The sequence below is a fragment of the Musa acuminata genome, chromosome BXJ2-1 (genome assembly GCF_036884655.1).
Source record: "Musa acuminata AAA Group cultivar baxijiao chromosome BXJ2-1, Cavendish_Baxijiao_AAA, whole genome shotgun sequence".
NCBI lineage: Eukaryota > Viridiplantae > Streptophyta > Magnoliopsida > Zingiberales > Musaceae > Musa > Musa acuminata.
In genome coordinates this window covers 1,746,024-1,759,442 of record NC_088338.1, presented here as the reverse complement: position 1 = coordinate 1,759,442, position 13,419 = coordinate 1,746,024, and the positions used below count along the sequence as shown (strand labels likewise).

At 38.2% G+C, this 13,419-nt stretch overlaps 2 protein-coding genes across 2 annotated transcripts; one reads left to right on the top strand and one right to left on the bottom strand.

Moving 5' to 3' along the window:
- Positions 1 to 2,315: 2,315 nt before the first annotated feature.
- Positions 2,316 to 5,042, top strand: LOC103987738 (homeobox-leucine zipper protein HOX21). Its single transcript, XM_065092066.1, has 5 exons — positions 2,316 to 2,783; positions 2,865 to 3,241; positions 3,543 to 3,865; positions 4,294 to 4,363; positions 4,488 to 5,042. The coding sequence occupies exons 1-5, from the start codon at positions 2,627 to 2,629 to the stop codon at positions 4,512 to 4,514; spliced, it is 954 nt and encodes a 317-aa protein (XP_064948138.1). The 5' UTR covers positions 2,316 to 2,626; the 3' UTR covers positions 4,515 to 5,042.
- A 3,307-nt stretch (positions 5,043 to 8,349) lies between these two features.
- Positions 8,350 to 11,920, bottom strand: LOC135598376 (very-long-chain aldehyde decarbonylase GL1-9-like). The gene is made up of 2 exons (XM_065092062.1): positions 11,183 to 11,920; positions 8,350 to 9,247 (listed from the first exon to the last, which is right to left on the bottom strand). The coding sequence occupies exons 1-2, from the start codon at positions 11,429 to 11,431 to the stop codon at positions 8,705 to 8,707; spliced, it is 792 nt and encodes a 263-aa protein (XP_064948134.1). The 5' UTR covers positions 11,432 to 11,920; the 3' UTR covers positions 8,350 to 8,704.
- Between the last annotated feature and the right edge of the window lie 1,499 nt (positions 11,921 to 13,419).

Sequence of the window (13,419 nt, the reverse complement as noted above, 5' to 3'; positions counted from 1 at the left end):
AGAACAAGCTTACTTGTTCACAAAAATTTCCAAGGTTCATGCATTTGGTGCTTAGCAGCATGACCAAACCAATAATCAAGGTTTGGTTGAGAAAACTGCAGAGATGTTTAATTAAGTATTATCATCTAAAACATGCAAAACACACCACACTTAATTGTTATCTGGAATCCGAGTATATAGGATTCAAGTCATGGAAATAATCTTTCTTACTCCCTATGAAAATTATAAGTTTGCCCAATATTTTAATGTTCATAAACCTTTCTGAATCTCTAGCATATCTCTAAATTCAACTCTAAATTGTTAGCCCTTCTCTGATTCCTTGTGCTGAAAAAAATGGTTGGCTCCCTCATTCTTTTTAATATTAAACTCTCTATTTCCTTATCTTGTTTGAGCTGTAAGCCTTTGGCTTCAATTGAGGGGATCCGAAGACCATGCCTTGATGAACTTTTCAGGAAATTTGGATGGAAGATTCTTGATCTATAGAAGCATAGTTAGGGAGTTCACTCGTCACATATTTCCTTCTGAAAGAATGATGGTGGATGACAACCAAAAATTAGTCTCAGAATAGGAAAAACTAGACATCTTCCTTTTTCTTTATGAACAAGGGAACATAAATAATTGCATGATTATGTCATTGTTAATCTAAACTGACAGTGTGTCACAGGGTCAGAAATGCACTGTTCTGTTACTTCAGGAACCAAAGTACAGATACAAATGAATGACAATTCTTTTGGTTCCTGATCATGGTAGAGTAGTGGTAGATGCATGTTTGACTGACCATTCTTTTGGTTCCTGATCAGAGGCCTCTTAAGAAGTTCCAGCTGATATAGCACATATGAGAGAAGTTATCTGAAATCCTCCTTGGCTTCCAAGAAGGTACTTGTATATTTGCCTCAGCCTGTGTGCATAGGACCAATACATTAAAATCTCTTGTTCAATTTGACAATAATTTTTCAGCAGAGTTAACATTGATATGCTGTCAACGTAGGACACTGCAACCTGTATTGGTCTGCAAGGTGTTAATCACAGTACCATGTTTAACTCAGTCAATTATATGCCAGTGAATTGCACTGAGAGTTTAATCATCAGATTTGGATGACCATCAAAACTTTTGTATTAAACCATATTAAAAGATTTCCATGATGTTTATATATTATTTGGGTGATTTCATACCTGTTCAGCTAGAATTAGACTGGTTCAGCTATGGTTCAGGCCAACTTTGAGGATAGTAGGCTCTGTAACGCTGTGATTCTTGGTCTAGTGAATTTAAAAGATTTTATTTGATAAACATGAATCAGTAAAACAAAAATAATCAACTGACTTTGGATATATGGAAGTTTGGCCATTCTATTTTCTTTTACAGTTTAGTAATAGGGGTTCCACTGATTCATGCTCCTCTTCTCCAGTTTCTGTCTTTTCATGGAGTGAGAACCCCAGACCTCTTTCAAAATATTTGGAATAAACAAGTCGAAATTACAAAAAAAAAAGAAGTAGAGAGAGAAGAAAAGAAGAAACTAGAGAGTTTTGAAACAACAGGAAAAAAAATCCATTTATCAAAAAAATCAGAAAATAAAAATGAAAACAGCATAATATAAAGTTGGAATCTCTCTCTCTCTCTCCCTCTCTCTCTGTAGTAGTGCAGGACTGATGGATGATGTGAAACCAGATCCACAATAGCTGTGTGTGGATTAGGTAGCAACCCCAGCAGCCCAAAGGACACATCCATCCCCTAGATTCCTGCCCTCTCTTTCTCTCAAGGACCACCACCCTTTAAATCCATTTTTTGTCCACCTCTGTGGAAATTATTGTTGTCAGCTGACCCCCATTCTCTCTCTAGTGAAGAATCTCCATATTATTTCTTTACCCTCTCAGGCATCTACATACCTCCATGCATCTCATTTGGATTCACTCATCTCCCATATGACAGATTGCCCCTGAGAAAAAAAAACATATATACACACCTACTGATGTGGAAATGGCCAACTTGCAGCTGAAGAAATTGAGGTACCCTTATGTCTACACCCCATTGGTGGAGAAGAAGAAAACAAAACAAGTGGAACAATCTTATCTCCACTCATTTTTAGTTAGGATGGAAGAAATGTTCAGCATGTCCCAACATGTTAAGGACACTTGTTTCCTAACCATAGCAAGCACTTATACAAGAACAAACCTGTTTTAGTTGGTGTTCCCAAGAAACATTGATTGTATCATCAGGATTCATCTTATAGTCAACCAGAAGACAATTTTTAAGGATGATAAAGTGATAATTGGCCAGTTAATTTATGGTGTAATCATTAGCTAAGAAAAAAAGGAATGTACTTAAACATACTTAGCATAGTACTAGAAATGATAAAAAAGATTAAGGATTTTCTTTGAAACAAGTTAACATTACAGTAAAGAAAGGAAGAAGGATGAAAAGAAGGCTATACTTATTCCAATGGTGTGTGTTTGTTCTTATACCATTAATATTCTTAATAATGCAATTTTATTCTTCTCTCTTTTCAGTGTTCAATGACACATTTCAATACACCTCAGCTCTCACTTCTCTCACTAATCTCTATCTGCCTCCACCTCAACCTCCATATTACCTCTTATCTTTCTGTTTCAACAATTTTTAGTCTAATTGATGTCCTGCAATGGTATGGCCTCATCATCCTCTTCCTTCTTCTCCTCAAATTTTGTGTTACCAATGCAAACCCTTCATGAAGAACAGCACCAAATTCCCAACCCCGTTAGTCCGCATCCTCACACCATCCCATGCAATAATCTCCAAGACCTCAGAGGTAAGTTTGTCACACATCTCCATGCTTCTACTTGAAACTGAGACCAAGCATGCTATGAACCCTTGCGTTATGGTGGTGCAGTCATGGCTCCAATGCTTGGGAAGAGATCCATGTCCTTCTCGGGGATCGAGAATGGTGAAGAGATGAATGCCGACGATGACTTGTCGGATGATGGCATGCAGACAGGCGAGAAGAAGAGGAGGCTCAAGATGGAGCAGGTGAGGACACTGGAGAAGAGCTTCGAGCAGGGGAACAAGCTGGAGCCTGAGAGAAAGATGCAGCTGGCAGGAGCACTTGGGCTGCAACCAAGGCAGGTAGCCATTTGGTTCCAGAACAGGAGGGCCAGGTGGAAGACCAAACAACTGGAGAAGGATTATGATGTTCTGAAGAGGCAGTTTGAGGCCATGAAATCAGAAAATGAGAGCTTGCATGAACAGAACAAGAAGCTCCAAGCTGAGGTACCTGTGAATTCCCATCTCCCTAATTACTTGATTGCTCTTAGCTCCTTTTTGACGGAACAATCTGTAAAGTCTGTAGCTGGATGTTTTGTAGGATCTGGATCTAATTTTGGCCTTAGCATGCATGACTTCTTATAATGATTGGATCCATCATGTTCTCAAATTGACTTGGATGATGATGCTGGTGTCAACAACAATAACCTCTCTTTTATTATATAGCTCTTTTTGTCTCCTCTCTTCTACAATAACCATTGTGTTTCTGGGAGATCTTGCTGAATACCTTTAAACCTCTCTCTTGTAGATCTTGTCTCTGAAAAGAAGAGAGACATCAGAGATGATCAACCTCAACAAGGAGACTGAAGGTTCAAGCAGCAATAGAAGTGAGAACAGCTCTGAGATCAACTTGGATCTCTCGAGAGCATCAGTCACAGAGAGCCCGTTGAATCCCAACCAAAGCCTGCCCTTCTTTCACTCAGTTAGACCAGCTGATGTTGACCACCTCCTCCTCCATAGTTCTTCAAGGCCAGAGCTGCAATGCCCCAAAATAGACCATGGCGTCACGGAAGGAAGCTTTAGCAACTTGTTGTGCAGCATGGAAGACCAATCTGCCTCCTTCTGGTCATGGTCAGATCAACACAACTTCCATTAGTCTCTCTGTTTGATCCATCTCAGTGGCGATGTAACAAGATTTTGCTGCATTAGCAGCACTTGAACTCTACTATATAGATATATATGGTTGTCAAATTTTCAGAAGTGCATGAGGCCACCATCTCATTTTACTTTTGAGTCGAGGAAAGAAAACAGGTCAGGGAAATGCAAGAATTCCTTGCAAGCTACAAAGTATATCCATTTCCCTTGCCTTCCACTGTGCTAAATATAAGGAGAATTTACTAGGTTTACATAAATGTTTCTGTTTGCTAGATTTGTTTATAGTTTTGCATGTTACATAAGCCTCTCTCTCTCTCTCTCTCTCTCTCTCTCTCTCTCTCTTTCTCTCTCTCTCTCACACTGTGTTCAGATATTTTGAAGGCTAAGGGTATGTGTGTTTTCAGGTGTTCTCAGGAAAGTTCAGCTGCAAGAGTTGAGCTTTACCGACACCAACCTGGCCTTGAGACCCAAAAGGTACAAAAAATGACCATCCTACTATTTGGCTCCTACATACATGGACCATGTACTAGAAACTTTCTTTTCCTCTATAACTAATCATTTGAATAACTATTTTTTCCTCAATGATTGCTTGTTGCAGACTTATAATCAAGATCATCGGATGTAAGTTGTAACTATTCTAAAGTATATGCTGTTTGAGATAAAGAGAGAGACACGGGGAGAGAGAGAGACTATGAGATGGAAAGAGCATGCAAGTGAAAGCAAAGAACATGAGGAAGACAACGAGGTGTTTGGGTTTGGTAGTAAAATCCTGCAGATAATGGAAGGCAACCTCACAAGAAAAGTCCTACTTTTGATATAAAGAGGGGCATGTGATTCACTGTCCATCTCCCATTCTGCAAACTTTTGTGATGATGGTGCAACTGCAAAGTCTTGTTCAGAACTTTGCAAGCTTATTCTGAGCTCTTCTGTTCTTTTGTGGGAGCTGGAAATTATTTTTTACTGTTCAGGAACACCTGATTGACTGACTGAAGAAAAGAACTCACTGAATCAGTGGATAACAACAATGTCAAGAACCAATCTTAAGTATCATTGTAATACTACTGTTGTTAAAACTTCTACTTTATGTTTATGGCTGAAACAATTGTCTAAATCTCCAGGGAGGGTGTGAAGAATAATAAGATGTTGAATTCCAGCAGGCTGTTTCTATGCTATTTATATAGAAAGATTATCATTTATAAATTGAGAGCATGTGAAGATCAATGGAAAAGGAAGTTAAGGACTTGATATTGCAGCTCATAAGACATGGCATCATGCTCTCTTCAGGGGATCAGCATGGGTGGGTCAGAGCACTCACAAGCACACATATCTGTGTCCCCTAGCATTTCTGGCTCTGAGGATGACAGCATTTTGGAGACCAAGAACAACTCTTGGAGCTACAGAGCTCATTATTTTTTTGAGTTACATGCATGATTTTTCATACCATATACACCATTATATGTGACAGTGTAAATCAAATATCATCATATTCAGAAATTAAGCTGAAAATGGGAAATCCATAGCATAGTTTATGATATCCGATGCAAATTATTTGAGAGGAATTCTTTCATTCTGATTTAATGATACAATCAACTGTCCATGTAATATACTATTGTCTCTGCACTGCCAATTACATACTACACTAGTTCTTCAAAACCAGTGTGCAGCTAATGTTTTCATAGTGGAGATCTCATGGTAAGCAGATGCTGCTGACATAGTTCTGTTGGGTTCAAAGATTGGCCAGTGGCATTTGGCTCCATGTGGAAGCACACTGACAAAGTGATGTTGCACAGGCCTGGAAGCTTGGCAGTAAAACAAGCTGTGGATCAGTAGGCTGAGGAGACAAAGAGGGCTCCTTGAAGATTTCTCAAGTGTTGTTCATGTGATGTGTGGAGGATGATCAGCTTCATTAATTTACCGCAATGACTGTCAGGTACAAACAGTGTAGGAGACAGATTTTTTTTCTTTTTTTTAATGGGGATCTTGATCTTGCTTCTGTTCTTCTTTTAGGAAATAAATTAGAGAAAACTAAGCTCAAGGCACTGAGTTTTGTTTTCTTTTGTGTTTTGAAGAAACATTGATAAAGACCATCCCAAGAAACCATTAGAAACCACCTAAGTTATAATTCATGCTTCAAGCAATAAATTCATCCAATTCATGAAATAAGAAATTTAGTAGCTTCTTCTCTTCCAGAAAATTCAGGGAAAAAGATATTGACTGGCTTCCATGTCCGATGTTCTAATATAAACAGTATGTGATGAGCCTTCTTGTAGGGAAATATGTAATGTTATGGTATTAGCTATTGAAATGCCCATTCAAGATTTATGCTAATTTAGATGCTCCTATTATTTACAAGGAAAAAAGTTTAGCTTATGAGTCTGAAAATTTATGAAAGAATCATTGCTCTGAAGAGCAATAATTTATCCTTTTTTTACAACAACAAGTATCGTTCCAACTATTTAGAATCGACTATATAAAATAATATATTTAATTTAATTTTTTATTTTTTTATTATAGTTTCTAACAAAATTTAGATGGACAGATGTATCCTCTCTCTCTCTCTCTCTCTCTCTCTCTCTCTCTCTCTGTCTCTCTCTCTCTTTAATAATAAAGAAAAAGAGGCACAAACTGAAACTATATTTGAGTTACAAACTTCTATACAATATCAATTTTAGTTTGTTTTATGTCTGAGTTATTTGTGAGGCCCAAAATAAAAACTTCTAACAAACAGGAGCTTGGTGAAAGGTTTGGCAGAGCACAAGCTTCTGGAGACTCATGTAGGGGACCTGACTCATACAAAGGATATGTCACATTCAAGTTCCACTTACAAGAAGGTCAATGACTACTCTTTTGGTTACAGTACTGTGTTCCACTTTATGGAAAAGTAGAGAAATCAAAGTTGGGGGACCATGTACCCAAGTATCATCAGAAGATGCAACACTGTCATTTGATCTCACTGCAAGCTTAAATATAAATTTAATCCCATGTTCTTCAGTTTGAATTAGAGAGTATATGGCAAAAAGATAAGCTTTTTCCTTCTTCCTGAACTCCAAATTCTTAGCTTTGTTGCAAGATATGATTAGCAATGCATATGCTCTTGATCATCCTTAACTTCATATCTCCTCAAATTTTAGAGATATTCTTGATTCAGAACATGCTAATGTATTCAGATCAATCATCTTTTTAATGTCAGAAATATTGTAGATCCATTTGTTAGGAATTTTTCTGAATCCAACCAAAGAAGCATCAGTAATTGGACCAGTCACTCAGTTGTGAAGCAGTAAAGAACATCACAGACAATGAGGAAAATATCCCAAGAACACATGGCTTGACAAGTTGAGATATCAGAACTCAGATTGAGTCTTCCCTACCATGTGATGCAAGTCAACCTGCAAACTTCTCTTCTTCTGATTTCTAGGAGAGGTAGAACTGTAAGAACTGATTGAGGGTGAACATGGTTGAGGAAGAACAGATCATTGTTCTGCAGAGCATGAATTCTCTGATGAGAAAGATGAGGCATGGCTTCATTGTTTAGTTAGCCATGCAGGCTCAGCTCATTCTTGTCAGAACACCAGTTAAATGTCAGAACAAAATCTTTCTCATATCCATGAGAATTCAGAACACACAACTAGAGAACCATGCACATAGAGAAGTCTGGATTGTTGAGTTCAAATATCTTCATGTGTTACCAACTGTTCTTCTGTATCTTCTTGTTTAAAATATATTTCGTTGTTTGCTTAGAGGAGTATAGTAGCTTTGTGCATGTGGCAAGCACATTGGAGATAGGGAGTGGACTGCAACTACCACCATAGCAGGAAGAACATGTTTGTGTGTGGCCTAAACAACTCATTATTGAAATGTTTGTAGTACCTGAAACAACTCATGCCAGGCATTAACCCTGTTCCTGGTCCTACTTTTGGTTGCATCATAAGATTCCAAGCTGAGATCATGGAGTTGAGACTTGATCTTAAGACTCTCTCTCTCTCTCTCTCTCTCTCTCTCTCTCTCGTGCATTATGCAGAAAGATTCCAAGCTGAGATAATGGAGCTCAGACTTGATTTTAATACTCTCTCTTTCTCATGCATTATGCAGAAAGTCTTTAGATGAGAACTTGAGACTCCAGATTTGAGAACTCTATTACAATCATTGGTATTTTTAGATTGATAAGTTGGCACAAAAAAAATTAATGAATGAAAGAGATTTAGGAAAAAGAAATAAAAACCTTCCTGGCAAGGAAAAAATATCCATAATAATAATCTTATGAGCTTCAAAATAGATTGACCTGTGGGTTCTTTTTTTTTTTGGTGGGTATTTGGGTCTATCCAATCTGCTTAGACCAGATTTGACTGCCCTATAATTAGGCTTGAGATGAGTCCGGATAGAAATGTAGGGTTAGAATACCTGCATTCATCATTTTAATAGCCAGAATTATACTGCTCTGAGAAATATTTACAACAGTATAGTAAGTAGAATAACTGCAGCCAGCATATACTTTCACATATTGTAAGAACAAATTCCGAAACAGGATGAACTACAGTAAGTACATAATTTGCAGAAAATTTGTGCAGCACAAACTTTACATAACAAGAAAGATTTAGAGCTGTTCAAACTGTGAGATGCATTTTCCACAGAGAGATGGCAAGAGGCAATTGCTAACCACAACAAATACAAAGGAACCAGCAATCTTCGGCGGCTGAAAATTAATCTCCTAGATAAAACAGCTTTAAGTGCAATGAATGCAGAATATTTTTTCCTTTAAATGTTGCAGTGGTGCAGCGATATATCCTCAAGACTCGGAAATCTGTATGTTGCTCGATTCTAGTCTTTTAAAGGTCTCGCCTCCAAGCCACCTTCTCGGCGAGTGACTAAGCTGTAGGGCATGTGAGTTCCCAACACTCTATCCCAAATCGAGAAGAATGGCTGCGAGTAATTATATTTCGATCCTTGAAGCTGATGGTGGATGTCATGATAGGCTGTGTTGTTCTGAAAGAAGATGTGGAAGATATTACCGGGCAACCAAAGGCCACAGTGATCATCGATCGTCTTCATCACAGCAAAGCAGAAAAAGAACACCGAAGTGCGTGGTGTCATCCCTGAGATCAGGAACGAGATGGCACCACCAAGAGTGTCGAGAAGGAAACCCTCCAATGGATGGTTGTAGAGGGCTCCAACCGCGTAAGGAACAACGAGGCGGTGATGCTGAGAATGAATATGACGGTACAGAAACTTATTCTGGTGCATGTATCGGTGCATGAAATACTGCCATGTGTCCAATGCTAACATTGCCACAAAGATCTGCAAGATTTGAACTGGAATTGATGGCTGAACAGGGACCCCTGATAAGCTTGCCTTGGCAGTTACCTGCAGTAAAAGAGTTCAATGACATACTACTGCAGAAGTAATACCGTTCATATAATTTTTACCTCAGATTCAGTGACCTAATAGATTTCCTCTCACAACTAAACATTAGGAGCCTTGCATTAAAAGAAAAAAGGAAAAAAAAAAAACATATAAATGGCATTTTACCAAGGTACTACTACTATGGAGTCGACAACGACGTGTCTTAAAGGCCTTCAACCTGGAGAACCAAGCAGGTTAAGATTGTGACACTGACATAATTGCCCTGGCTATGCTGTCAGTGCACCTTGAACAATATTTATATGAGAGCTCACATGCTTGAATTTAGCTGTTTGATCACTGAGATCGTATTTCCACTATCACTAGTTAAATGTCTTCAAGGTTACTCAGACCAAAAACTAGAGATCATCTATTAATCATCAAGATTCCAAATTTCCTTCATAAAATGACCTTGATTCTACTGGCTAAAAACAAACATGGAGACTTCAAAGTTAAAACTAAGTTCACCCTGACTGACCCAACTCAGAAATTTGAAAGGCCATGAGAGAAACCTACATGTTTAAAAGTTTGTCTAGCCCATGCATCAATGGGTTAATTATAGCAACACCAAACTGTAAGACAGCTCCTTTGGGTTAACTTTGTGGCACTTAATTCACTTAGACCTGCGATACAAGATACTGAACAACTTCTGTTACACACCTAAAGATAGAGAAGACAAAATATGCCAAAATAGAATCCTTGTTGTGCTCACATTTTTGTTTCTGGTGTAAAGTCAGTATGATGGATATGTGACAAGGTGTAATACTGTGATGCTAATATGACATACAAGTCAACCTTATTTCTTCTATCTACATGTGATATAAGAACTATAATAACGTCACATGTGTTAGGCATATTAAGTACTATATAGTTTAATTTGGTTCACTTTTAGGAGAAATCCCAAACTGAAACAAATTTTTACAATTTCCAGAAATTTGAATCAGACCAAATCATTAAGAAAAATAGAACCTACGGGAAACCAAAGTTAATCGGTTTCATTTTGTGTTGGATCTCTAAATAATAGCAATCACCAGAAAAAGAGTTTGTTAAAACAGAAAACATAGAAAAGGCTACTTTACAAGGTATTAGCTGCCAAAGAGTAGGCTGCTGAGGATGCTAGATTCAAAGAGTAGAGTACAAGCAAGCTCCAGGTTCCTGCACCTCTAAAAGTTTTCTTTGTTAAAGTAGATGAGAACACCAAAAGCAGTCTATTATTTCAAGTAGAGAGAAATTTAACGAGTTAGTACAAGTGTTTGTAGAAAATGCATCACTGCCTAAACGCTCTGCACAACCAGAACTGTAACAAGACGAACTTTGTGCACCATAATGAATCAATCTACACTAGTTATTTATTGCCTCTTTTAGTTTCTATATGACAACTAATCTTAATAATTTATGGGTAGAAATCTATCACATAATTATGTCAATAAATATAGTGTAGCAAATCTAATAAATTTCAAAGGCTTATTGTTCTGGATCTTTAATTAAAAGGGATGATGATCTAGCCATTTTTTCCTAGAAGATCTTTGATCATTTAATAGTTTGGGAATTTGTTGGTCCCCTTTATTACATCTTACCTATAGCACGACATTGAAAAAGAAAAGGCAAATACTAAAAAATAGCAATAAAAAGTATTGCAAGAAAAAGAGCATCTCAAGAACGTTACGAACGGCACATCTATAGAAAATCCAAATAAGTTTGTCTTTTTATATAACACATTATGAATCCAAGTAGAAGTGGAAATGCAACGACGACATCCTATCAATCTTCAAGGAAATAAAAACCACGAAGTTATAAGCACCTAACAATATTTGAAGATAGCCCTGCAAAATATTTGTCACTCAAATCGCCGACATGGTGTTCGACGTAAGTCTTTAAAGAAGGCATTCGAACTCTTACCAAGAAGAGTACTTGAGCGATGGTTGCTTGAACGACCTGCTGCAACAGCACACCCTTCACCACAGTCGCCAGCGTCACCAGGTTCTTCTGCTCCTCTTCTTTCTTGGTATGCAATCGGTAGCGGTCCAACCGTGGCAAGAGCTGGTAGAATCCGGCGTAGAGCCAGTAAAGGACGATAGGGGCGAAGGTACCCATCACCTCATCGCTCACATACCCTTCCCAAAATACCATCGTCTCAAGAATACCCATGGCAAATTAGGGTTCCACTTCGAGCATCGAATGAGATGAAGAGAGTCGATCAGGAGATACTCTCAGACTCGAAATTTGGGGAAAGGTGGGGTCTTTATGGTCTCTGGGGATCAAGAACAGGTTCTGATTAAGGCCAAATGATCGCTACTTTTCGTGAAAGCAAAAAATTGAGATTTTTGGGGAGAATTCTAGCACGACTGGGAGATAAATCGGGGCTACGCTTCCCAAATATCCAGAACGAATCAAGAGACGACCCAACGTGCGGAATTCGGGGAAAGGTCGGATCTTGTAGGGTTTCCGCGGGTGAAAGGACCGATTAAGGCCAAATGATCGCTAGATTTAGTGAACTAGAACGAGTTTGAGATTTCTAGGGATGGGATCGAATCGAGAGGAGACAAAGCGTCGGGAATCCGGAAAGATCGCCAGAAGATTTTTTTGTGGGCAACCGAAGGAAGGGGGGGGGGGGGGATGGATTTCTTCTTCTTCTCCTTCTGGAAGCACGACGGAAGCCACATAAAGGGAGGCCGTCCCTCTTGGCCTCCCTGTTCGACCGAAGCGTGACGAGGCCCGAGCTGACGGAGAGAGACGACGGTTCCTGCGTCCTAAAAAGCTCAAGTGATCCCCGAAGCCACGACACCCGAACTGGGGCCCGCATGTTTCGGCCCCACTTGCTAGATATCTGTGAGATAGCTACGGTGGGTTAGAATCTTGGGCGACCACTACGCGTACGTGGGACTTACAGTTCTCTTGATTAACTAACATTTGGTTTAATTATTAATTGAGAACTGATTAATATTAGTAATTTCGTTTAGGATTGGATAAAAAATTAAGAACCAAACTCTCCATCGGTTTGTGTTATTTATTTGTTACAAATATTTGTATTATTTTCAATAATATCTATATCTTATCCTCTCATCTATGACTTCTCTCCTTTTTCCATTTTTTGTGATCTTCTCTCACTACCATTATTTCTTTCTATCATATGGTTCTCTCACTCTCTCTCTCTCACTTTTTGATATTATTCTTATCACTATCATGCTTTCTTTCTTTCTCTCTCTCTCTCTCTCTTTTCTCACCCTCCTCTAATTATTTGTAAAACTCTTAAGCAATTGACATTTTCATTACTTCTGATTTTTTTTGTCTTATGTGGATAAAGAATTTTCTTTCATTCTGATAGAAACAAAAATGTTCATTTTCCAAGAGAAAAAAGCAGTTGTGATGCAGATCTGTTGTTTCTTTATATGATGAACAGGGGATGATTTCAGTGAGATGAATGAGATGGAGGGATAATATGTAATTACATGTAATTAAGATTTTTTAGTATAAGATGCAAATTGTATATGGAATTGGTACAGACTTTCTCTTGCCATCATATTGGTGATTGATGAGGACAAATATAAAATTCAAATTTACAATCTATCCTAATATCATGATAAAGAATTTGAATTTGATGACCAGTAATCCCAAAAACCTAAACTATCAGGATTCCTGCTTTGTTTTTGTCTGTCTGCTGTGTACATGTTTGATTGCATCCCTCTCCTAGTCACTGTCAGAATCTTGCTTGCTGGGGAAGGTTTGGTTGGAGCATCATGTGATTCATCTAATTTTGTATATTTATGCAAGAGTTGACCAGAACATGGAAGGAACAACATCAAGTTGCACAGAGTGGAAAGATCTTGTCCAGCTATAAGAAACACAAACAATAATCCAACCTCAGAAAATAAACTGTTTTATGCATTTGTTTTGCTGGAAATCTCAGTGGACAGGCTTATTTTGTTTTGCCAGTTCTTGCCTGACCTCTTCTTTAGACTGTTTGTTGTGCAAGAGCAAGAGGAGGTTGACTTGACCTTTTTCCTTTTTGTTTTCCTTGCTGTGTTGTGCCTGTTTGATTACATCTCTCCCTGTCATTGTCAGCTTCTTGCTTGTTGGAAATCATTGTAGTTGGAGGAGCATAATGTGATTCATCTAATTCTGTATCTTTGTACAAC